This window comes from Mesoplodon densirostris, chromosome 9 (assembly GCF_025265405.1).
Source record: "Mesoplodon densirostris isolate mMesDen1 chromosome 9, mMesDen1 primary haplotype, whole genome shotgun sequence".
Taxonomy (NCBI): domain Eukaryota; kingdom Metazoa; phylum Chordata; class Mammalia; order Artiodactyla; family Ziphiidae; genus Mesoplodon; species Mesoplodon densirostris.
The window spans coordinates 51,427,367-51,452,377 of NC_082669.1; the positions used below are offsets into that span (position 1 = coordinate 51,427,367).

Below are 25,011 nucleotides of genomic sequence, written 5' to 3' on the forward strand. Positions count from 1 at the left end.
GAGAACAGACATGGAGCACAAAATATTAAATGAACTTTGCCGTATTCAAAATGCCCAACAGTGTAACATCCTCCTTGTTTGGCAGGGAAGGGCTCAACATTTGGCAACTCAGCAGTGCATTAAGTATTTTAATAATCATTGTTGACACACAAAGCATATGGCCTTTCAGAACTCACTGGGTCAAGTGCTGAAGTCGTCTTCTAGGTTTCTAAAATTACTTTACAAAATTCAAACAAAATTAAATTAGGGCACATTTCAATGTATGTTAATTCATGAGCTTTGTGTTATAAGCAAGGGAATTAAGTTTTCTTCTAGGATAAAAGAATATCTATAAAAGAATTAAGCTTTCTTCTAAGATAAAAGAATATCTATGTGTAACTGATTATGTTAATGTAAAGGAAAAAGCAAAATTCACATCCCCACAGAAAAGTAATTTGTATTTAATTAGAAAAATCTAGAACCTCGGCATAAGCAGGGCAGCCTTATGGCTACCTTGTATTTACTATGTACTCCTATTCATGCCTTAAGACTCACCTCAGATATCTCGCCATCTCAGAAGCCTTCATTGCCCCTTACTTACCGTTTATATCAGTTATGTATATGGCCCCAATAATGCTATGAAATAAGCAACTGTAACACTCAATGGCTTAAAACAATAAGCATTTCTTATTGCTCACAGGTCTGTGGGTTCGCACAGCAATTCTGGTCTCTGCTGGGCTCACCCGTGAGCTGTGGGGAGGGGAGAGGCTCTGCTGACCGTGGCTGGCCTCCTTCACATGTCTGGGCATCAGCTTGCCAAAGGCTGATCTGCTGGGACCACTGGGCTCTCCTCCTCGTGTCTCTTGCATGCACAAGCCTCAGCACCTCTCCAACTGGCCAGCCCAGGCACATTCTCAGGTTGACCTGGGCATGTTCTTGCGGCAGTCTCAGAGAAGGGAGGGAGAAAGTGTAAGCATGCTAGCATTTTTTTCCCCAAGCTTCCAGTTTTATCACATTTGGCCCATTGACCAAAGCAAGTCACATACCAAGCCCAGTGTCAGAGTGGGAGGAGACTACAAAGTTACAGGGCTAAGGATGTGGATACTAGAAAGCCTGTAGCTGGGGTTTTAATGTCATTGATCAACACCCCTGCCCATGCCACCCCCAGCATTAATCATTCCCTTGTCTGTGCTACCTCTGTCTTCACTCTTAGTTCTGTTGTTTTACTTTTCCCATTGTACTATAATATAGTTGCTAACTTGCCTGTCTTTTCTAAAAGACTAAGGGGTCCTTGTGCCTCTGTGCATTCATTCTTAAGTATTTATTGACCGCCTGCTATGTGTCTCATTCCTTTACAGACCTCCCAACGCCGAGCACTGGTCCTGACACATAATAGGCGCTCACACTCACTAAGCATGTGTTGAATGAATGCATACATGAAAGCTCACACGTGTATTTATGTCCTCCCTCTTCAGAAAGAAAGGGTAAAGACAGATGCCTCTCAGGATCCCAGTTGCGGTGTTCTTCCTGGCTAGAACAACGGGTGAACCAGTGGGGGCCTGCAGTGAAACTCTCAGCTGCTTAAACTTCTTGCCCTCCACACTCTTCCACTTCTCCCTTCAGGAACTTGGGTTTTCTCTTTTGTATCATCCCTATTCCTCTCAAAGGAGGGCAGAAAATCACTGATACTTAACACATCCTAACTCTTTTTATAGTCCGCACGCCCCAGTAGCTTTCCCTAGGGTCTCTCCACTCCACAGTGAGGAATGATCGAGTTCTGGGATTTATTTAAGCTCATGGGGTGCTTTGAGAGGAGCTGGATGGCTTCATTTGCTGGTTTTCCAAGCTCTGTAGACTTAGGAATACAGAGGAATTCTTAGGAAATGCTTTACACAGCTACAGAAACAAGACCCTATTCAATATGGTATTAAATGTACTGCCTGATTATTTTCCAATTCCATAGAAGCCTACAGGAAAACTTGTGCTTCTGGGTAGAATCATAATTTTGAGTTTTTGATTTTGCAATGGTTAGTGGAAGTCGTTTGGGGCAGCAGAAGAGCGTGGCTTTGGAGTCAGGCAGGCTAATCTAGAATGCCAGCCCTACCTGTCAGTTACTTCCCCTGATGAAGCCTCTTACCCTCAGCCATCAGAGTGCAATAACAGAGGCTAACAGAGAATAAAGCTGACATGTGATGAGTGAATTGTATTAATTGTTCACTTGTGTCGATTGTATAATATTAATTTTGAATTATATCTTGTTGAATTGTTTTGATTGTTAAATTGTTACAAATGATAACAATTGTGTCAATTGCTACTATTACTGTATAATACCCTATAATTTTAAAAGCTGTGAATATAAATTATTAGTGGTAAAATTAATATATTTTAAATCAAATAATCTTCATGTTTATTTTTATTAAAAAATAAAACTATCACTTTTAAGACTACTTTAAAGGTTCTACTTTAAAATGGTACTCAGGTACTTTACCTTTAGAAATGGTCTGGAAAGTTTCTTGATTCAGTTACCAAATATATATTCAGCACCTGCTTTGTACCAGGTCACCAGGTGCCTATCATATAATGGTGATCAATGTAGACATTGTCCTCGAGTCCCCAGAGATACCCACCTGAGGTATCCTGTGATGAAAGAGCTACCATTAATGAGTCAGCATTATTCCCAACTCCCAGTTACCTACCTGGTAACTACAACTGCATGAATTATCTGAGATAAATTAATATGTGAATACCTTTCCCTGGTTAAAATAGGATATAGTGATGCTTCAGGTTAGAGGAAGGGGAAATTTTGATTCCACTATTTTTAATGTAGCTGTATTAAATTTTAAAACTTTCTGTATTATTATCAACTAATATGTAGAATAACATTTCTGAATCTTCCTGACCTTCCCTCCATCCCTGAATTACTGCACGGCTTAGGGATGGATGGAGGATTGCTGGTGTACATATGCAATAATAAAAAGTTGAAAGGTTGTCAGTGGGGATAGTTGTTTAGGCTGTGTCACAATTTCCTAGATTGGATCTCGGAAGAGAAAAAAAGGACATTAGTGGAAAAGCTGGTGAAATCTGAATAACATCTGTTGTTTAGTTAATAGGATTGTATCAGTGTTAATTTCATATTTTTAACAAATGTATCATATTATGTAAGATGTTAGCATTAGGGGAAGGAGAGTGTAGAGTATATGGGGAAGTCAGCTTCAAAGGACCATAGGAAAACAGTAAGGCAAATATTATCCCCTTTCCACCCTGCGTGTTTCCAGACTTCTTCCCACTATGGTCAGTTTGTGAATGCCTTGAGAGGAGAGGAGTTCTACCATTCGACTGAGAAAAATACTAGGATGGTAAGTCTGCTGTAAAATCATGATATACAGTACTGTCGTTTAGGTCCTTTGGAAGTAAAGAATGGATATTGTAGTGTCTTCTCACTTGCCTGGAATTTTCAAAGGTGTTTTCTTACGTGAAAGAGTTAATCCCGCTATTGGTGTTTTCTCACTGACAAATTTTAACCAAATAGTTTGAGTGGTTCAGAGATTCTCTTTTACTTTCATAGGTGCAAACACAAGTTCGCCTTGCCAAAAAAAGCTTTGACAAATTGAAGATGGATGTGTGTCAAAAAGTGGATCTTCTGGGAGCGAGCAGATGCAATCTCTTGTCTCACATGCTAGCGACATACCAGGTAACCAAGTGATGTTTGATGCAGCAGACCAAGAATGTTACAAGGTTTAGATAACAGAAAAATGGTGTTTGAGCCCAAAGTATGGTTTGGGCATAATGAAGTTCAGATTGCCTTTCTCATAATTTACTTCCCACATCTCTCTTTTTTAGCATCCTACAGTTAATCAAACCAAATGTTAGCTATTCCCTGTATATACACTGTAATTCCCCACTTCCCTGCATTTATTTAGGTGGTTCCCTCTGCCTGCGTGCTCTCCCTCTCCACTTGTGCCTTTCCAAATTCCACTCTGAGGTACCAGACAGAGTGTCCCCTCCTTCAGTAAGCCTCTGCTGAACTCCCTTAGCATTGTTGCTGTAATTCTCATGGCATGGTCACTTCCTCACCAGGTTGCCATAATTTAATGAACTTGCTTTTGTCTCCTCGTTGCCTGTCAGTTCCTTCAGAATGGCCCTCGGCATCCATCAGCAGTACTACTGAGCACCAACTGAGGGTGGGAGGCAAACTCTGGGTGTTGTAGAGAATATACAGTGGATAAAACCAGACTTCCTGTCCTCAAGGAACTTAAAATTTAGAAAGGAAGTCAGAGACAGTAACGTCTGACTATATTTTCTTCACCTCAGGGGCAGAACAGGGTGTGCTAAGTGAAATGAGATCTACAAAATCCAATGGAGGCTTGAAGAGGGAGAAATGGAATCAACTGAGGGAATCACAAAAGTCCATTGTTAATGAGTAGCCCTGGGTTTTGGAGGATGGATCAGATGGGACAAGTACAAAGAGAATGGAGAGGAGAATGTCCCAGGTGGTGGAGCAGCATGAGCTGTAGGGGGACAGGGAGCCATTAAGTTTGGCTGAAATACAGGGTGTAAGTAGGGGCATAGTAGGAAACAAGGCTGCAGAGATAAGTCAAAATCGTGTTTTAGAAAACCTTGAGAGGGACTTCCCTGGTGGTCCAGTGGTTAAGGCTCCATGCTCCCAATGCAGGGGGCCCAGGTTCGATCCCTGGTCAGGGAATGAGATCCCACATGCTGCAACTAAGAATTCGCATGCTGCAACTAAGACCCAGTGCAACCAAATAAATAAATAAATATTTAAAAAAAAAAACAAAACTTTGAAAGCCACAGACGGGCACACTTCTCTAGGACCTCTGATTAGATCTGGGCATTTAAAATGCTAATAGCTTCACTGTCTTTCTTTACAGACCACTCTGCTGCATTTTTGGGAGAAAACTTCTCACACTATGGCAGCCATCCATGAGAGCTTCAAAGGTTATCAGCCATATGAATTCACTACGTTAAAGGTATGAGAGCTAGAGAGGCCGTTAGAAAATCTTATAAAAAGTAAAGATTTGTTTCTATCACCAGCAATGTCTATTGAAGCAAGCATCATTATTATAACAGACTCTAAATGTCAGAGACAATTATGCCCCCTAGTAGGGTCTTTTTTACCACATCAGTATTCAATGCAACGATAAGCCACAGCCATCCAAAAACACAGGTTGAACCATGGTACTTGTTACTGGGAGATGAATTGTGGTGAACTTGAGCCTAATGATTGACCCTGCTCCTTTAAAATACTTGTTTGACATTGCTAAAGAAAAAGTTGTGCAAGTCTAGTACACTTTATTACTTTTTACTTATTAAATTAAAATATACTCACTTAAGAAGGCATTTTCCTTTCTTCCCTTCCTTCTAACAAATATCATTTTATTCTGTGAGTACCATCCAATATAGAATATGATTTTTTCCTAACACTACAGTCATATTTTCTAATTGAAGAAGCAACATTAAACTCAATGATTTCTCAACTCAAAAGGAATACATGCAAAATGTCAGGTTCTCAGTATTACAACTGAAGGTGGAATCATTTTGCTCTGTAATGGTTGCTGAGGGTGAATACATATCAAGATATGGAAGTGATTTGGGTTCTAAAAGGATTTTCAGAATGGTGACAGAACACAGGGTGCTTTGTTGCAAGGTCATATCTCTGAAAGGAAAAGACCAGGAAAGAACTAGTTAAACTTCACCTTGAAATTACCTTGCTTTTAATTTTTCAGGCAGTTTGTAAGTAGGTCTCATCACTTTGCTTGACAAAACATTAAGAAGATTTTTCTTTTTTCTTTTGCCTTAAAACACCTCTTTGATTTTGAGATGCTTATAATGTCACTGCATCTACAAAAGTACTAAGACAGAAACACTTTAAGACTATGGCCCTTTAATTGGAGGTCCCAAGAGGAACGCAAGACAGTCCCCTCACCTTGTTATGTACCTGACCTGACCCCAGACAGATTCCCCGGCCATCGAGTTTGTTTTTCCTGATCCCCTTGTCAGTTGGTCACTTACTCTTTCATTGGTGCTTGCTGACATGCTGCATAGTGTAAACAGTTAAACTATAAGCACTTGAGGGGACGGACCTTTTATTTCTTGTGCATCGTCCTTGGTCCAGCCAGATGTTCTGCACACAGCGAACCCTCAGCCTTCCTTATCACACTGGCTATGTTACAGCTGTTGGTAAGGACTGCGTGCCTTCTCTGTGATTTACTGCTGCTTTCGGTGCCTTAGGAAGCAGCTATCCCGACAAAGGCAGATTGATTAAAGTTATTATAACTCACACTACTCACATTTCTTACACAGGCCTGAGCAGAATCCCATGGATTAATCTTTGGTAAGGCAGCAAGTGTCAGGTTTTAGGGCATAAATGTGTGTCAGAGTTTATATTATAATAAATACAAAGGTTATCAGTCATTTGAAAGACAACTGTACATAACACAAGTTGGCCAGATGGAAGATGAGATAATGCCTATCTCAGATACAGTTTTAAAGAGGTTCAGATTTGAGTTAATTGCATATAAAGTACAGTATAAAATCTTGAAATTGAAGTTGTGCCACAAGCATAGAAGAATCCTATGTGTATCCCTGGCCTTCTGTGCTGAGGAAAATATGACTCCTTAAATTTTGCTGTGATATTTTTCCTGCAGAGAGGACCAAGCTGATTATGCTAGAGGCTTTCTGGGCAGAGAATTTAGTGAAAGTTTGATGGCAGTGCTTCAGATATAATTCCAAATATTTTGGGCAGATGATTACCCATTGCCTTTTTTTTTTTTTTTTTTTTTTGCGGTACGCGGGCCTCTCACTGTTGTGGCCTCCCTCATTGCGGAGCACAGGCTCCGGACGCGCAGGCTCAGCGGCCATGGCTCACGGGCCCAGCCACTCCGCGGCATGTGGGATCTTCCCGGACCGGGGCACGAACCTGTGTCCCCTGCATCGGCAGGCGGACTCTCAACCACTGCGCCACCAGGGAAGCCCCTACCCATTGCCTTTTACATCCCCCAAGCCTTCCTTAAATTATGGTTTAAGTAACAGTTTATAGTTCCATTGTAATATAAATTCGGTAGGAGTAATAATACATCTGTTAAGGTGTAATAAGGTTATAATAATGTTAAGAATGTTAAGTGTCCAGAAGTCAACCAAATAAACTATGCTTTTACTATCTCTTTAGAATGCTATTCATCTAGGCTTTCAATGATGACATGTTATATTAGAATCTGAAGCTAGTAGCTAATTACTTTCTTTATATGGACTCAAACCCGTGTCATAGAACACTGTTATTACCCAGCCCATTACTGCACAGATGGAGGCACGTTGCATATCATATTGTATGCCACAAACTATGAGAATGAAAACCATGAATACCTTATGTATCACAGTCAAGCATGGACTATAACCTTACTTACCAACCCTTTTGCACTAATAATGTTTTAAAAATACAAGTCTTTTATATAAAAGATTTTGGCTTGATCAAATCATCTTTCAATACTTATAGTTATACATATGTGTACACACATATGTATATATATGAATGGCACTGTATATCAATAATGAATATTTTGAAATTTAATTAAATATTTTCATGATTTACTTGTTCTTTGGATTTACCTAAGCAAATAGCCCCTTAAATGCCTTTTGGGATGCTGGCTGGAAGGAAAACATTGTCTTTGGGGAGGTGTGCCAAGCTCTGTTAATGAAAAGCAACCCATTTGCTTTCTTTGCTGCGGGGCGTAGTCTGAGTGTGTTGATAATTGTGCTATTGCAGCTGTATTTCCTGACTGTTAGTTTTATGCTTGATGAAGGATGATAATTAATGTGTTAAACACTCAGTGCATCCTGTTTGGAGGGAAGAGTCTTTTGCTGCAGAATTACAGAGATGTAACTCGTGTTCCAGAAGTTCGTTTTATTTCTAACGAGCCTTTCTCTAGAAAATATGTGTAATTCTTTCTTGTATAATATTTTTATTATAAAAGTGAATGAGTCTTCACCTCACACAACTTGAAATTTTTCCAAGTGACTATTTTGACATTTTAGGAATATTTTGTTGTACTATTTTATGTGACAACAGCTATTACATTTTTATTCAGGCCTGACTATATTGATTCTACATTTATTGACATATTCCTTCATCATTCTAGTTTCGTGATAAATACATTTTTGTAGCATTTTAACTTTATGGAAAATTTAGCCTTGAAATTTAAAGTTAACAAAAAAAAATTTTAATCTAATAATTGTAACAGCTGAGTTGAAAGTTGAAAGACTATCTTTTGAGTGGTTTCCCATAAAAGAAGCAATTCCCTAATCTCATATTTTCAAGCAATAAATATGTATTGGTTCATTACAATGCTACTAACATATATATTTTGCATGAATTATCATTAGTGTGTTAATTTTATACTGATTCCACATCATTCGGGAATGTCTTTTACATGGTAGAAATTATCAAGTCATGGGGATAGGAATGGAATGTGACTAGCCCTATCTTGAAAGCTGTTTTAGAGAAAGTAATTTAGACTAAGAGTTTAAAACTTTTTTTTTTTTTTTGGAAAAAAACTAAAAGAAATGCTTTCTATAGGAAAGCAGTACCTGTCTTAAATTACCAGCCTTCAGATGTGGTCATATTTGCTTCATCCTTTCAGGATGTCACTTACTTACACATTTCCCCACATATCCAGAACAGGCATCAGGAAAAAAAAACATTTTTTAAGAAAAAAAAAAAAATAGCCCTCAGGAGTCAAGTGGCTTTTCATTGGAAAATCTAAAATTCTGTTTGTACCAGTAGCCTTTTCTCCCCTATCTGGCGTGCTGGCACATGCGCTGAGTTGGATGTCTTTATGGAAAAGTGAGCATTGGGCCCTTTGAAGACGTGGACATGCTCCTGGGGGCTGGTTGAAGGGAAGGCATGTCCTTCTGCACTGGTATTTGTGAAGAAATGAGGACCTATATTGAATGGCAATGGTCAGTAGCAGAGTGTAGTCCTGTGATGTGCCCCACTGCAGTGTTTTGGGGAGGAAAGCTGGTTTTTGACTCTAGTTATGGGATAAATCAAAGCATGTGGGAGCACAAGGCCTGGAGCCAGCCAGATCTGGCTCTAAGTCTAGCTCTGCCCAGCCGTGTGGTGGTGGTGGTTGTGAGTGTGGCAGCCTTGGTGGTGGCACCAGGAGCTCCATGGGCGGGGGTGAGGGTAGGGTAGGGATGGACTTATTAAACAATCCGTAGTGGGTCCAGAAGACAGCCATTGGCGGTATCGATACACAAGGGTTTGTTGTGGTTGTCAGGTTCTGGAGCCCAGCTTCAGTTACTTTCTTATGCACCATTTTCACCCTAGGTTATTAGTTTTGCACAGGCAAGGCTTTATGGCAGTGCAATAGGAGGTCTCACTAACCTTGCCCAGGGAAACCCAAGCTCCTCCCACCCTACTCCCCCAGACGCTCTGGCAGCCCTTCTTCCCTGCAGACCCTGGTCTGGGCTCAGGTCATTCCCACCAGGAATAGGAGAGGGCAGGGCCAGCCTGCACCCCAGAAAAGCAGGAGGGTGTCCCACCCCTGTAACAGGGCTAATTCTAAAAAATGCACTTTGGCTTTGCAACTGGCTCTTGGTCTGTGCCAAGATTTTAACTCTAAGGAAACCTGAATTTGAAAACCTAACTGTGCATGTTCAAAAATATCCATTGAGATGGATGTGCCAATGTTCCCTCCTCTCTCTCCTGGGGTCTAGGACTTAGCACTGTTATATGGAACATCGTTCTACAGACTCAAATGCTTTTAGCTCTCACAGTTCAAAAAACATCTTTTTCTAAATTTTGTTTTTCTCAAATTCGTATGCCTCACAGCCTTCTTCCACCCACCCCATTTCTCAGTTAATCACTTGAACATTTACCGACAAGCCACATGGCTCTGTAGTTACTTACTTTGAAAATAAAGCCATAATAGTTTTTATGAAAATTGGGTAAATATCCCTGCAATGCAATTTTAGTTGCCAGTCCCAACATGGCAATTACTCATGGTGAACATCCAGAATATCCTTTTAGACTTTCAAGTTTTTTCTCAGTGTCTTTACTTTACACAGCATTTAGCAGAATGATGTTTTTCCCCAAGCTGCTCCAAGCCAGATCATTGCCAACAGCAAATTGGGATGCATCCAGGTCACTGGGAGAGGAGCGGTAGAGAGACTGACCGTGGCTACCACTGAAATCTGAGGTATTTCAGATTGGATGGGGACAAACCCAAGTGTGGCTGGTCATCCATTCATCCTTGATGACTGACATTGGTTCTTCAGGGCAGCTGGTAGCCCAGGCCCTGTTCACAACAGTAAGATGCTTCTCTCCTCACCACCTCTTCTTATTTTCTACCTCTTCCTTGAGGGAAAAGGAAAAAATATTATCATTGTATGTGTAGTTATTTATGCCAGGCGCTCTGCTAAGGGTGAAGTGCAATAATGTCTAGAAGAATTTGTCATGGTACGTGTGACTCTAATGTACCAAGGTTGGGTCTTATAATGAATAATATGTTAGGTTCCGCATTGACATATAGAAAGTGCATATATTTTAGTTAATCCTCAAAGTAGCCTTGGGGAAGTGGGCATATTTGTTCTTGTTTCCATGTTTCAACTGAGGAAACTGAAGCTCAGAAAGGTCTAGTAATTTGCCCAAGGCCACATGCCCAGTATGTGGTAGATCTGGAAACAGGGATGCTTATGCTTCTTTCACTCTGCCTTGTGGCACTTCTTTCAGGTGGCATTCTGGCCATGAGGCAGGAGGGTAGAGAAAGCAGAATCGCCACCTTTAAAAAGTACAGCTATAAATTTTCAATTAAAAATAGCACTTTAAAGTATTTGCTTGAAGGTGAAAAGTATCTTTTATATGTCAGTCCTCGGATACCATGAGCCTTCCTTTAGAATTTGAAATGAAGTCCTCTCCATCTCCTTGGCACTTCATATGAAAGGGGAATTCAGTAAATATTCTTGGCCTGGCTATTCAATACAGTTTCTTAACTAGTTGTAGAATTGTAAAGACCTGGATTTAAATATTGCTTCTACTTGTTAATGGTTGAATGGCCTTAAGCAAATTACTTCACCTCCCCTGATCTCCATGTCCATGTCAGGAAATCAGAAAGACAGTGTTTATCTGGGTTTTGAGAGATGTATGAAACATGGAATGCGGTACCTAACACAAAATGAGCCCTTAAGACATCTAATTCCTTTTAGATCTTTAAAAGTCATTGATAAGAAAGCACTTTTTGAGTGCTTACTATGAGCTTGGTACTCTGCAAAGGCATTATCTCAGTTAGTCCTCACAATGTCCCAAGAAGGGTTTACTTGTCTCCTTTGTTCTGATGGGTAAACAGAGGCTCCTTCGGGGTGAAGACCCTTTTCCATGGCACAGCACTACATGAACTATTAACGAAGTCCATCTCTTTCTAGTACACTATGATGCCTTCCCAGTACTAATTTTCCATCTTTTTTTTTTTTTTTTTTTTTTTTGGTTGTGCCGGGTCTTAGTTGTGGCATGAGAATTCATAGTTGCGGCATGCACATAGGATCTAGTTCCCTGACCAGGAATCAAAGCCGCATCCCCTGCATTGGGAGTCGAATTCTTAACCACTGTGCCACCAGGGAAGTCCCCATCTTATTTTAAAGAATAGATTGTGTTTATTTTTCTCTAGTTTTACTGTTTAACTTTTTTGTTCTACAGTAGAATTCAGGAGTACCTTCTGGTCCTAGATTAATTTGTGTTCCTTGTACAGTGCCTTTATAAATTTATAGCTGCATGGGTGGGGAGGACATGTGAGCTAAATGTCCATAAATTATGTGGCTCATACACATCATCATGGCCTCTGCTTTTTATTCCTCATGTGCTACTAATTATACAATCACAAATATACACAAACCCAACTGAGTTCAGCAACTTTTAACCATGCCGTGCTATTTTGAGCACTTTTATTTCCTTTTATAAACAATTATTTGGCACCTTTATATACATATCGTGTAATTAATGGGAAGTAGCCTAAGAAAATTAAAAGTAATAAAGATTAGAGGAAACGTTACCCAGTTGTCAAAGTTAAACATTAAATTTAGGTCATTAGATGAGGGCTGATTGCTGTCCTTTTGCCTGTGAAATTTGTTTTGCTGAGTAGTTTTGCTTTCATTCAGATGAATGTTGCTGTTGCTTTTATTTTCCTAATACAGGAAGTAGTAACTCCCTTTATTATATTAAGCTGTTTCCTTTCTAAGACACTTTTGCAAGCTCGGTCTGTAAGTTTCCTCTGTCACGCTGATCTTACATATTGTGTGTGTGCTTCCTGAAACCATTTAAGCATTGATGGAAACTATTAGCATGTCAGTGCAGCCTTAACAGAGAAAGGTTACTTGGTCTAAAAACATTCCCTCCTTCACAGAAAACCTTTCAGTCTTATATGATGTTGTATTGCTTCTAATTCATAGTGATTTTCACAAGCAATTTTAATGAAGGGCCTAGAAGGTTTGGGGTTTAGAAACAGAATGCTTTGACATTTTATTTCTGGACATGGATTTGAACATGGCTTCCATCAGCCAGTGATTCAAACTACTTCCATCTGATGGCTGCCTTGTCTGCACAGTCAGCCAGGCCTCTTAGATTCATTTTGCCTGAGCAGATGTTCACGTCACACAGAAGACGCTGTCACCTCTGACTTTTAAGGATGCTATAGGGTTAAGTGTTTTCAGCTGAGTTTTGGACTTTAATCTGAAGAATTCACCTCTACCCCCCTGCCCCCAGTTGGGCCTTTATAATCAAACCTTGGAAAACCTCGTGATTCACCATGTAGAATATCCTGTATCTGACAGTCACACCCGGGAACTGATTTTGAAGGAGGAAAGCAGACATGATTTGTCCTCCATAATGTTTCAGAGTTCCTCTAAGCCTCTTTATATCTTCAATGTGTACCATCTTTTGTAAGAAACAAGTTCCATATGTGGTGTTGCAGGGTTTTTTCCCTTGCTCTGTAGAGGAACATATAGCTTAGTTTGATCTAAAACTCTCTCTTGCTTCAAGAGACGCCTTCTGAAAATGTTCTAAAATTGATTGTGGTAATGATCACACAACTGTGACTATATTGAAAACCATTGAATTGTACATTTTAAATGAGTGAATTCTGCGGTATGTGAATTATATCTCAGTAAAGATACACACACACACACACCCCCCCACACACACGAGTCCCCATAGTTCAAAATTCTAATATTTAATAAATGAGCCCATGTGCTCAGTATTAATTTTGCTTATGATTTTATAAGGCTTTTCATATTATTCCCCTAGCCTTTGAATTTCCTAGCTAAAGAGCTCTAATTTTTGCAGTTTAACCTTAGGTACATTAATTTATCAACCAACAGGTGCATACACAGCACCTCTCTTGAGTGGCAACAACAAAATTGTTTTAAGGACAATGGTAATAGTAGGAAGGAAGGAGTGATTGTCACAGGAATTATTAATAATAAAGTAGCAATTGGAACTGCAGCCATTCTGTTGGTGAAGCACAATAGTGACTTAACCGTGATGGTGGTGACAGGGGGCCAACAATTGAGTGCCTGCTAATGGCCCAACAGGGGCAGGGGTTGAAAAGAAGGAATAAGTGGTTTACATCACAAAGGGGTTGTCTGAGAGCTGCTGGAGTGTGGTTCTGAGGGGAGGTCAGGCTAGAGACAGAAGGGATGATAACCATGGAGCTGTCAAGGGCATCTCAGGGGCTTAGGCGAGCACTGTGGCAGCTAGACATGGCCAGCTGAGAGCAGCTGTCCTGGCCCTGCCAGTGCTGATTGATACAAAGGAAATGCAGAGAGAAGATAACTGAGCAAACCAGGAGGCCTGAGCAAAGCGTCACAGAATCTAAAAGCAAGACTTGGAGCCAACGGAGCCTTCTCTGGAAATTCTCCTGGCTTCACTTTGACCAGGGCTGGACCACTCTTTAGAGAATAAAACTGCTGGAAGTGGGGTGTGTATGAGTGTGTGGGTGAATACAGTGCCGTGATTGGCAGCTCAGTTGAAAAGAGTAAGTCCTTGACATCTGTTCAACTACTCCTTGTGGTTGTACATTTCCAAAATTCACACACACACACACACACACACACACACACGTGCCCAGCTTTTACCAGATGCCTTTGGGTGTACACACACGCACACACACACACACATTATATATATATATGAACACCAAGACTATGGTCCATATTCCAATTGCTTCATTTGTTCCAATGCTGTCCTTCATAGCATTTCCCCCTCCAGCCAAGGATCATAGAGTCCATTTAGTTGTCATGCAGTAGAGAGACAGAAAGAGCAAAAGAGTATAAGGAAACTAATGGGGGCAAAATGTTAAGTATTGAGGAATGTGGGTAAAGGAACATTCTCCCTCTGTGACCCCTGTTGACCTCTTTATCCCAGTCTCATGAGACTTGTCCTGTTACCCACTACTCTACAGCCAAAACAAGCCAAGCTGTTCCTACCGCTAGGCCTTTGCACCTGGGGCCCGTGGTTCTCCTGAGCTGCATGTGGATGGCTCCTTCCTGCCATTTAGCTCTTAGTTGAAATATCACTTCTAAGAGAGGACATTCCTGCTACCTGCTACCTATGACCCAATCACTTTCTATCCCCCTATATCAGTTCTCTGCCTGGATCCATCACTAGCTGATAATTTTGTCTGTCTTGTGCACCATGTATCCCCAGCACCCAACACAGCTCCTGGCCTTCGTATGTGCTCAAACACTATTCACTGACTGAGTGTACTAATCTAAATGTCCAGAAATAGAGAATCATTAAAAACGATGGCAATGCCTTATGGATGTGGTTTAAGCAAGAAAATGCTTCAGAATCCTAATCAGGGGACATATATTCAAAGAGAACATTTAACCCTACCTTAGAATATTGGCAATATAAATTAAACATTTATATTTTTTAAATTCACTATTAAATGTTTAAGATATATAAAATCTTTTTTATATTCTGCACTCAAATTGTTTTGATTATGAAATACCTACATAAATTAAATTGGTTAAGAGGGCATCTATGCTCTATAAAAATATCTACTATACAAACAAGGATTCCAATTGTATAAGTCATATGAGTAAGAAAAAAAACAGAAAGGAAATATTATAAAAATAGTAACTATTTTAGGGAAATGGAATTATGAGTAATTTTTCCTTTTGTACTTCCCAAACATTCTACATGTGGTTTTATTACTTTTCTAATTTAAAAAATATTTTTAAAAGACAAAACATAATACAGGATATGTATAATGAAATACTAATAAAACTGTAAGTGCAGTTTGGAGATGGAAGGACGTTCTTGAATTTGGCATGCTCAGTGAATGACACTTTATGGAAAATGGTAGTAACTGGTCTGGACTTTGCAGAGACTGATAGGACTTTGAGGATAGACAGATAGGTAGAGAGAGCTTTTTAGGTTAAAGCAGCAGAATGAGCAAAGATAGGAAGGGAGCAACTAACACACAGGAGACCATGAGGAGAGAAGCCTAATCGAACGGAAGGATATGTGAGATTAGTGGGAACGCACTCTGGAAGGGTAGGATAGGGTCACATTTTAGAAGATCTTTTAAATTGGTCAGAGAAGTTTAGACTAGAAATGGAAGGAAATAAGAAGCTACAATGGGTTCTTGAGAAAAAGGGTAACGTGATGGCCTGGGTGTTATAGGAAAATTATTCTAGCAGGAGGAGTGATACCAGTGTCCATCTGGTGTCCATGGCAGACACCAAAACCAATCACAGCTCCACTCCGCCAAGACTCAGCCTTCAGACCATCTTCACCCAGCCCTCTGGTCAGCCATCAGTAATCAGTCCGAGTTGGCATATGAAAAGTTATTGCCTCCTCTGTGTGTGTGTCATACTAGAAAAGTGAAGAATGGGAAGGAGGGAGACAGGAACAGAGAGGTGAAGACCCAAAGGATGAGGACTTGAATTTTAATAGTTCTGAGAATATAAGCAGGATAAGTATCTTGAGATATTTCTTTTTTGTTTGTATTATAATTAGGCCAGAAATAGAGATCTTTTTGTATAACTCATTATTCAGCTGTTACAGGCATGTTTTGCTTCTTCAGGCTTTGTCACTGGTGTACAGTTCCTTGGCACTTGCTTTTTTAAAAAAAAAAAAACCTTTCCTTAAATATTTCATAAACTTTAAGAACAGTCGCTCAAAGAAATTATGTGTCAAAAAAAGACTCTCACCCGTTTTTAACCTACAAAGATTTGGATGCACCTGCTCTGTCCACTCGTGGGAGTTAACTTGTCAAAATATGTTAAGCCACTATTTTGGGTTGGAAAAAAAAAAGGGTTTGTTTCCTCTTGTTTTTTTAAAAATAAGCTGTTTTATATTGCAAAATAGCAAACAAAATTAAAAATAAAATTGTCTCATCTTTGGGGGAGAGAAAGCTTCTACTCTGTCAGTGTGTGGGCTGCAAGCAGAACAGAATGTTTATCTTAGCTGCATGTTAAAGATGGAACATAAAGTTAGCAATAGCCAAAATGCCTTCTTTTGAATAGCTTATCACAAAAGGGAAAAACATAAATCTAGTGGCAAAACAACTCTCCTTTATAAGCTAGTATTTCTTGGATAGGTCTGAGAACATCTAAAATTTCATTTCTGTCAACTTGTTTCGTTCAGGATTACCTCCCCAAACCTCTAATTCAGGGTTTGATTACTGGGACCAGTGGCAGTTGAGATTTTAATTGATCTTCCATTTTCTTTTGTTTTCTTTCCTATTATCCTGATCAAGAGCTTACAAGACCCTATGAAAAAGCTGGTTGAGAAAGAAGAAAGGAAGAGGATTGCCCAGCAGGAAAGTGCAGAGGCCTCAGTGGAGGAACCAAGTCAGTAAGTCACAGCTCCTTCTCTTGGCAAACCTTTCTTCCCACAGGTAAGGCCACCGCCATCCTCGCTGACCGAGTCTGCCGGGGTTTCTGACACGGGGTGATTGCTTTACTTCCTCACTTCTCTGAGTAGATGTACTAAAATTTAGGCCAAACTCCTCCCGTCACATATTCCTGCTAGGCCAGGACTCGCTTATCCCAAGAAGAGACCCCTTTCTGGGGTCTTAGGAAGGGCAACTTGTGAGGAGTTGACTGGGGCAAGAGAGGGCAAAGGTCCCCAGTGCTCCCTGGCCTCAGCCCCAGCTTCCTGCTCTCTGGGAGTTCTGCACCCCATCTATTCCTTTTGTCACCATTAGTTACAAGATCCTGTCCTAGATAGGAAATCCCCAGCTTTTCTCTCATAGAAGGAAATAACTTATTAGCTTACCTCACAACACATGTAGTACTCGGGTGTTATGATACACAAGTCTTGGGTCTTGACATTTTGTTTCTACATGCAGACTTTCTGTTTCCTCCTCTGTGAAGCGGAGAGCAGCTCTGAGCGCAGGAAGTGACTCTCCATCATCATTTCTTGCCTCTTTACAGAGAAGGCTCCTCCAGTCATTTTTAAACACTGAGATGAACTTTTCAACATCTATGCTGCATGATTCCTCATCTCATACAGCAAGGAGGAGGTTTACATGTGAACCTATGTCTTTTTCTGTTGAGATGTCATAGCCCGTGGGAATGGGGTTAATCTTGAGCTGGCTAACCTAGTAGATTACCTTACCTCCATTTGCTCTTCCTTTTCCACACAAAAAAGTTTAGATGATGATCTTGTGCTACAACAGGTTTACATTTTTACTGTTTCTAAATCAGGTTTTAAACATATCTTTTTTGTCTGACGGAGGTATTTACCACCAAGAGTAGCCTTCTTTAATTTTATTTTTTTATTTTATTATTATTATTTATTTATTTATTTATTTGCGGTACATGGGCCTCTCACTTTTATGACCTCTCCCGTTGCGGAGCACAGGCTCCGGACGTGCAGGCTCAGCGGCCATGGCTCACGGGCCTAGCCACTCCGCAGCATGTGGGATCTTCCCGGACCGGGGCACGAACCCGCGTCCCCTGCATCGGCAGGCGGACTCTCAACCACTGCACCACCAGGGAAGCCCGCCTTCTTTAATTTTAAAGCAAATACTAGAAAATTTCTTTAGTGCAGAACAGAGACAATTTTTCACTGTAGGAACAGCTATAGAATGTGCTCTGAATCTAGTACAATTGACTATTTTAGGGGGAAGCAATTTAACCTATTCCTGGTAGCAATGGTGAGCACCTACTGTGTATGAAACACAATGCCAGGTGCTTTATTCATGTTATCTCAACTCATCCTCATGATGACCCTCCATGTGATTAATGTAGGCATTTCCCTGTTGTGTTAATGATGGAAGTGAGGCTCAGAGAGGTTAAGGGACTGCCTGTGGCCCCTAGTATAGTAAGAGGCAGGGCCTGGAGTGAGTTCTGGTGCCTTCTTTTCGCCTATATATGTTACTGCAATCAAAATAAAGCATTAACTTTTTAGAGAGGAACCACCGAAGATTAGTTCTGGGTGGTTAGCTTTAATTAATTTCATATTCCTTCATTATTTTTAGTACTTCCTTTTTTGAAGCTCAAAAAGTATAACCTAGTAACTAGTTTAAATGACAATGAAATTTAATAAGAATTTTGTTCATAAATGGCAGATAAAGTGAACCACTTTGCTAGGAGGGGGATTCAGAGGCACCAGCTGAATCTCAGGGTGGTGATGTATCTGCGCCATGATCTTACCCATGAATAGTGAGAGTTCAGTAGGCGACAGTCTTGTGGATTTGAGAATGATCCTGCTTTCAGCCTTATGTAATTTAGCTAACCTCCTGAGGTATCCTCTCCTGTAACACCAGGAATCAGAATAAACACCTGCTTGTCTATCAGTTTTTAAACTATGTTTTTAAAGTGATAACTGTAAGTATCTATCTTTGTTATACATAACTGCCCACCTAGATATTTACAGAATATGTGCCTTGGCATGAAACTAAATTCAGATGTTAAGATACTACTAACCAGTTTTAATACAGGGACAGAAGAAAGCCAGCAAATTTATTTCTTCTTCCAAAAATATATAGCATGTAAATGACTGTATGTTCATATTGTGTGTGTGTGTATGTACAGTAATAGATATTGTACAGAAAATCTGGCTCTATCATAAGTATAACATTTTCAGAACAACATTACTAAACTTTGTTTTTTAATTTTAAGGTTAATTTCATTAGAGGATGAAAACCAGCACAAGGAATCCTCTAGTTTTAAGAGTAAGTTTCGATTTTTATTTAGAACTGCTTCTGAAATACTGCTGCACAACGGCCAGCTCATTTTCTTTTTTGGTAAACTTCTTCTAGACCTTTTTTTCCAATTGAGAAAATTCTATATTAATTTGCTTCCTATCATTTAAGTTTTTTTTCTTTTTTTTATTAGTTTCTGCTTTATAACAAAGTGAATCAGTCATACATATACATCTGTTCCCACATCCCTTCCCTCTTATAACAAAGTGAATCAGTCATACATATACATCTGTTCCCACATCCCTTCCCTCATGCATCTCCCTCCCTCCCACCCTCCCCATCATTTAAGTTTTAAATTTTCAAATATCAGTGCTGTTGACCCTGTAGTGTTATTGAGAGAGGTTATATATTTTGAACTAGAAAACAGCATCATTAGTCATTTCAGCAGCAGCCTGTCAGGGGAGCATCACAATTGATACTATTTCTTTTACAACAGGTGATAACATTTCTGCTATTACCTTTATGAGTTGTAACTGCCATTTGGGCTGTAGAGATGGTTGTAAAGAGATTACATGATGACATCAGGGGAGTTCGATTTTGGCTGTGTCATGGGGTGTGTATTGGTCATGGTTGGGAACAGATGGGAGAGCTCAGACACTGCTCTTCCAGGTGGTTCCTGGGCCTGCTCAGTACTGAGTGACAGCAGATCCCTCTGGCGTACTGACCCTTGTGTGGTCGGAAGAGGAATCAGAGCACTGGTGGACCAGACAGTGTGCTGTGAAGGGCTTGTCAGCTATTCCTGCCTTCTGCTATTACAGCCCATTCGTTCACTGGTGGTTCTCGCATGAGGAGCACGGGGTAGGGTAAAGTGTGACAGAACTCAGGATGGAAAGCTGAGCCTTTCACTGGGACTCAAATTCTTGGAGATGCAGGGGAAAGTTTTATAGGTGATAGGAAGAGAACTCAAACTACCCCAACCGCCTGTTCAGCCTGGCCCTCTCGGAATGTATCTGCCTCTGCCCTTTGCTGGGGCAGCCTTTCCAGGAGACAGGAGGTGGCAGATTACACCCTGGAACTCCCCCTTTCTTCCATCTCTTCCCTTCACACTCTCTCTTCCTTCCATCTTCCTTCCTACTTTTCCAACCACATCACCTACTTTATTCTTCTCCCATTTACTGCTTCCTTTGCTTTTCCCCCATCTGTCTTTCAACAGGAAAAAAAAAACAAAACTGTCACCTTTTGCCTCTACAGCTTGGCTTCCTGTCATCCCTTCATGCTTGTATGCCTTCACTTACTCATGTACTTGTTCATTTGTTCAGCAGATGTTAATTGAGAGCCACCTCTGTGGCGGACACAGCACAGGGCTCTGGGCCCGTGGTGGTAGACCCTTCCAGGATGGGGCTTACAGACAAAAGGGGAAGCAGGTGGTAACCTAACAATTACACAAGTAACTGGGCAACTCCAACTTGGGTGAGGGCTGCAAGGGCGATGGGCCTGTGTGTTAGGGTGACTTCACCTGTTTGAGGGCATCGGGGAACTGGCTAAGTCAAGACTACTGCAAGACCTATCAAAGCAAAGGAAACAGCCTGGGCAAAGACTATGAGCCAGGGAAGACCAGGGGAAGGTCAGAGGAACAATGTCCTAGAGGTTGACGGAGGGAGTAAGTGGTAGAAGAAGCCAGAGAGGCAGGCTGGCCATGTAAGAGTCTCTGACTGTATTGATCCACACCCTCCAGCCTCAGGATCATGCAGGACCAACAGCATGAATCCTGTGGGAATCTAAGTAATTGAATAGAAAACTTTTAGTTTTGTGGGAAAAATGTAAACTCCAGTTGATTCTATTTCTATTCAAATTATCAATATAGATCATATATTTATACAACATGTGACAGTACAGGGGGATCAAATTTTCTCTTTGTGCTGTATGTTCACTTGCTTGTGGTAGCTGCATAATATTTTGAGATAGTAAATGTTGATTTCCTTATTTTATATATACACAGAATGGAATCCATTATAATGAAGTGCCATCTGTCTTTTATTCTGGGACCTGTAGAAAGTCTAATGTACCTATGAGCAAACCAAGTTTTAAGGCTGTTATATTGTGCGTACACACGCACACGCACACGCACACACACACACACACTTTATCAGGCAGAAGGTACAAAGAGTTCCCATATATGCCCTGCCCCCGCACATGCATAGCCACCCCCACTAGCAACATCCCCCGCCAGGGTAAACAATCAATGAACCAACACTGACATATCATTATCACTCAAATTCCATAGTTTCCATTAGATGTTGTACAGTCTGTAGGTTTTCACAAATGTTTAATGCCATGTATCCACCACATGCAGAGTAGTTTCACTGTCCTAAAAATCCCCCGTTGCTTCACCTATTCAACTTTCCCTCCCCCAAACTCCTAGCAACCACTGATCTTTTTATTGTCTCCATAGTTTTGCTTTTTCCAGAATGTCATATAGTTGGAATCACGCTGAATGTAGCCTTTACAGGTTGGCTTCTTTCACCCGTAATCTGCCCTTTTATTTTAGCCAGGCCCACGTGGCTGAGGTTCCTTAGCGCACCGTCACTCGATCTTCCAGTACTTAAGTCACACATTTGTCCGTAGAAGGAGAATTGTTGATCAGTGTCATATAGTTTTCTACCAAACAAAACAAGGATTCAGGGCTGTTAACTCAGCATTCCTTGAGAGCCAGCAGCTTGAGTAAATTATCATCTGAGGACCCCTGCTTCTGCGTGAGTGAGTTTGTGGATACCATTTCTTCCTGAAGCCATGTATTTACCTTAGCGTTAGTATATGAACACACACACCTTTCTGAATTGGTGATAACCAAATGCATGTATTATATTTACAGCTGAAGATGAAAAAAATGTTTTATCTGCCTTAGACAAAAGCTCTATACATAATGCATGCTCAGGTAATCTAGATTAAGGAAAACAACTCAATTTTAGTAATTTGACTCAAACTCCTTACAAAATGAAAATGACTCAATTTTCTTTTCTTTCTTCTCCTCTAATGAACCTATAGATGAACTATTAGACATGAAACTCGAGGAAGGTGGTAAGATTTATGTATTTCTTTGGGGTTATAATTTGTTTAATATTTTAAATACTGTTGTTTCATGCAGGAAAGTATAATTTTTATCTTTTGAATAGCTTTGCATTCCCAAGCAGTTGTTTTTAGGTGACTGTCATTTGTCTTTATAAGTGATTTCAAATATGCTCAAGCACAAATAGTATGTGTAGATCTGTCATCTTTAGTGTAATTACATAATGTTCAAACTACTAAAACTAAAAGCTATTATGTCAGAGGTTGAATGCTGGAGTAGAAAAATACCATGGCTTTCAGAATCAGACAGACCTGAATTTAAATATTGTTCTCCTATAAATGATCTCTATGGCCTTAAGTAACTTGCTTCATACTTAAGCTCTTTTAGCCTCAGTTGTTCTCATTTGTAAATTGGAGTCAGTAGCAACAGTCTTGCTGGGTTATTGCCAAGACTGGAGATCAAGTATGCAAAGGGTCTTTCATCGTCTCTGACACAGGGACACTCTCCAAACGGTAAGCAGAGATGGTAGGACTAGAAATGTTGCCCTGCTGGGACTTCCCTGACAGTCCAATGGTTAAGACTCTGCGCTTCCACTACAGGGGTCGTGGGTTTGATCCCTGGTTGGGGAACTAAGATCCCATGTGCCGTGCATAGTGTGGCCAAAAATAGGTAAATTTTTAAAAATAAATAAATAGATTATAAATTATGAATTTAGGCAATTTTCAAAAACAGAAAAATCTAATTAAAAAAAAAAGAAAGAAAGAAATTTTGCCCTGCTGATGTACTGTGCTTATCTTCATTGAACCTTAGTTAAGTGCACAGGGAAAGCTTGCCTGGCCAGGTCCCACACCCAAGTTCACCAGACCTAAAATCATTTACTAAATAACCCCCCACAAGAGATTCCAGACCTATGGATTTGGATGAGACATGCCTAGTCTTAAGCGATCCCAAGAAATTGAGTGTGTTCAGCTTGGTCATAGCCTTTGCTTTCCATCCTACCCCTGAGATTCTCAGCTAAATTCTAGAGCATCCCTTGCCCTGGGTGGCTGGCATACCGTCTGCCATGGTCTTACAGGTTTCTTACAGGACTAGAAGTGGGCCAAGATCACCTGCTGGCCCCAGTTACCTAGGGCTGATGATTTTCTCTACTCACTCTTTACTTGATTTGGATTTAATTCCCAGAGTGTGAGAGGAGAAAGTCTGGAAAACAGAGGACATTGGTTAAAGTTTTTTCAAAATTGGAAAGGCATCACAACTCTAGCACTAATTTTCCAAGGCTTTAAAAAAAAAAAGTTTCCAAGGCTAAGGCATATAAACTTGAGGGCAGAAACCCAATTTCCTTATTAATTTTTCATTCTAGGCAACACACTGTGCAGTATTTCATGAATGTTCATGCGTATTTATCAGAATGTCTACTTATTTGTAAATACTGAAATCACACCAGGTTATGAAAGTAAAAAAGCAAATAATTAATGCAGATTGCCATTACATGGCCTATATTTTCATAAAAATGTTTCTCCCTTGGCTTAAGGATAGAATATTTTGATGAAATAAAAGTGCTTTTAGACAAATTATTTTTTGGAGGGGGAAATATTTCAGTCTTACAAAGGTGAGAGAAGGATAATAATGTAACAAGTAATAGGTACCCACCACCTAGTTTTAGCAAGTCTTAACCTTTAACAAATTATTTATAATTATACATAAGCTTCAATTTATTTTGATAGGAATATGATTTATCCTATTCTCCACCTCTTGTTTATATAGTTTGCTCTTTGCTTTTATTATCTCCTATTTAATTTCATTATTTTAATAAACATAATTTTTGAATTAGGTGGTATATTCACATTGGTGCAAAAATCAAAATGATATAAATGTATACAGTAAAAAAAACAAAAGCAAACCTTTCACTCTCATTGCTGCTGCCCACTCTCCTTTCTATTCCATCCCTTAGTGCATCCCTCTAGTGTTTCTTTACACAGACACAAGCACATTTGAGTCTATAGTCTCGTGTTTCCCTGCTTCTTCAAAAAAAGTTTCTTGGTTTTGGATTTGGACTTTTTTAAACTTGGTTATAGTGGTACAACACTAACCCAGTAGCCATGCCTTTCTTCACAGAATTAAGTCAGAAATGCTAACTGCCCAAGATACAGGCCTACTTTCATGAGCTTCTTCTAATGCATATGCCAAGACATGTTGGAATAAGATTGATATCTTTCTACTTATTTAAAACAACTTCCACACCTCATTGGTTTATAGTTACAATCTTTGTTTCGTAGAATTGCGGCTCATATACTTTTTTTTTTTTTTTTGAGCACTCAGTTTAATTCTGAAAATGAAGAGATGAATGTGCTCTTCCTCAAAATGTGTACTCGTTCTCAGGCAGAAAAACTGATTTACAAATTTTCTTGGTTAAATGCAGTGTCACATAATTTCTCCTTTCCCTTTATCTCTGCCAACCCACAAAGCCCCCCTTGAGTCACCAGCCGTGCTTTCCCTCTATCTGCCTCTTCTGCATCCGCAGCCCCAGGGGTAGCATCAGCTTTAAAATTAACATGGCCACGAGTATAAAAATATTCTCTCAGTGTACAGAGAACTTGCGGTGATGGAAGAAAAGAATACTCTTAATTAGTTGACTTCCAAATGTGTGCCCTTCGGAAAACTGCCAGAAGACCCAAATCCTGAATTAAAATACTGATTATAATATGTAAGACATTAAATAATCAAGAAATAAAAAGAGCCTAATCCAGGGATGGCTGACTTTATAGGACTGGGGGAGCTGTAAGCTCTAGCACCCTGCTG

General features: G+C 40.0%; 1 protein-coding gene across 2 annotated transcripts in view; it reads left to right on the forward strand.

Annotated features, from left to right (window-relative positions):
* Window positions 1–25,011, forward strand: part of ICA1 (islet cell autoantigen 1) — a 153,321-nt gene that overhangs the window by 107,799 nt on the left and 20,511 nt on the right. The window contains exons 6-12 of one of the 2 annotated variants that reach the window (XM_060108015.1): window positions 3,545–3,670; window positions 4,869–4,967; window positions 16,752–16,849; window positions 18,868–18,969; window positions 19,123–19,175; window positions 22,018–22,083; window positions 22,185–22,223. In XM_060108015.1, the coding sequence (XP_059963998.1) occupies window positions 3,545–3,670; window positions 4,869–4,967; window positions 16,752–16,849; window positions 18,868–18,969; window positions 19,123–19,175; window positions 22,018–22,083; window positions 22,185–22,223 (583 nt within the window). The remainder of the gene's footprint in view (window positions 1–3,544; window positions 3,671–4,868; window positions 4,968–16,751; window positions 16,850–18,867; window positions 18,970–19,122; window positions 19,176–22,017; window positions 22,084–22,184; window positions 22,224–25,011) is intronic. The other variant, XM_060108014.1, reaches the window with a different exon arrangement.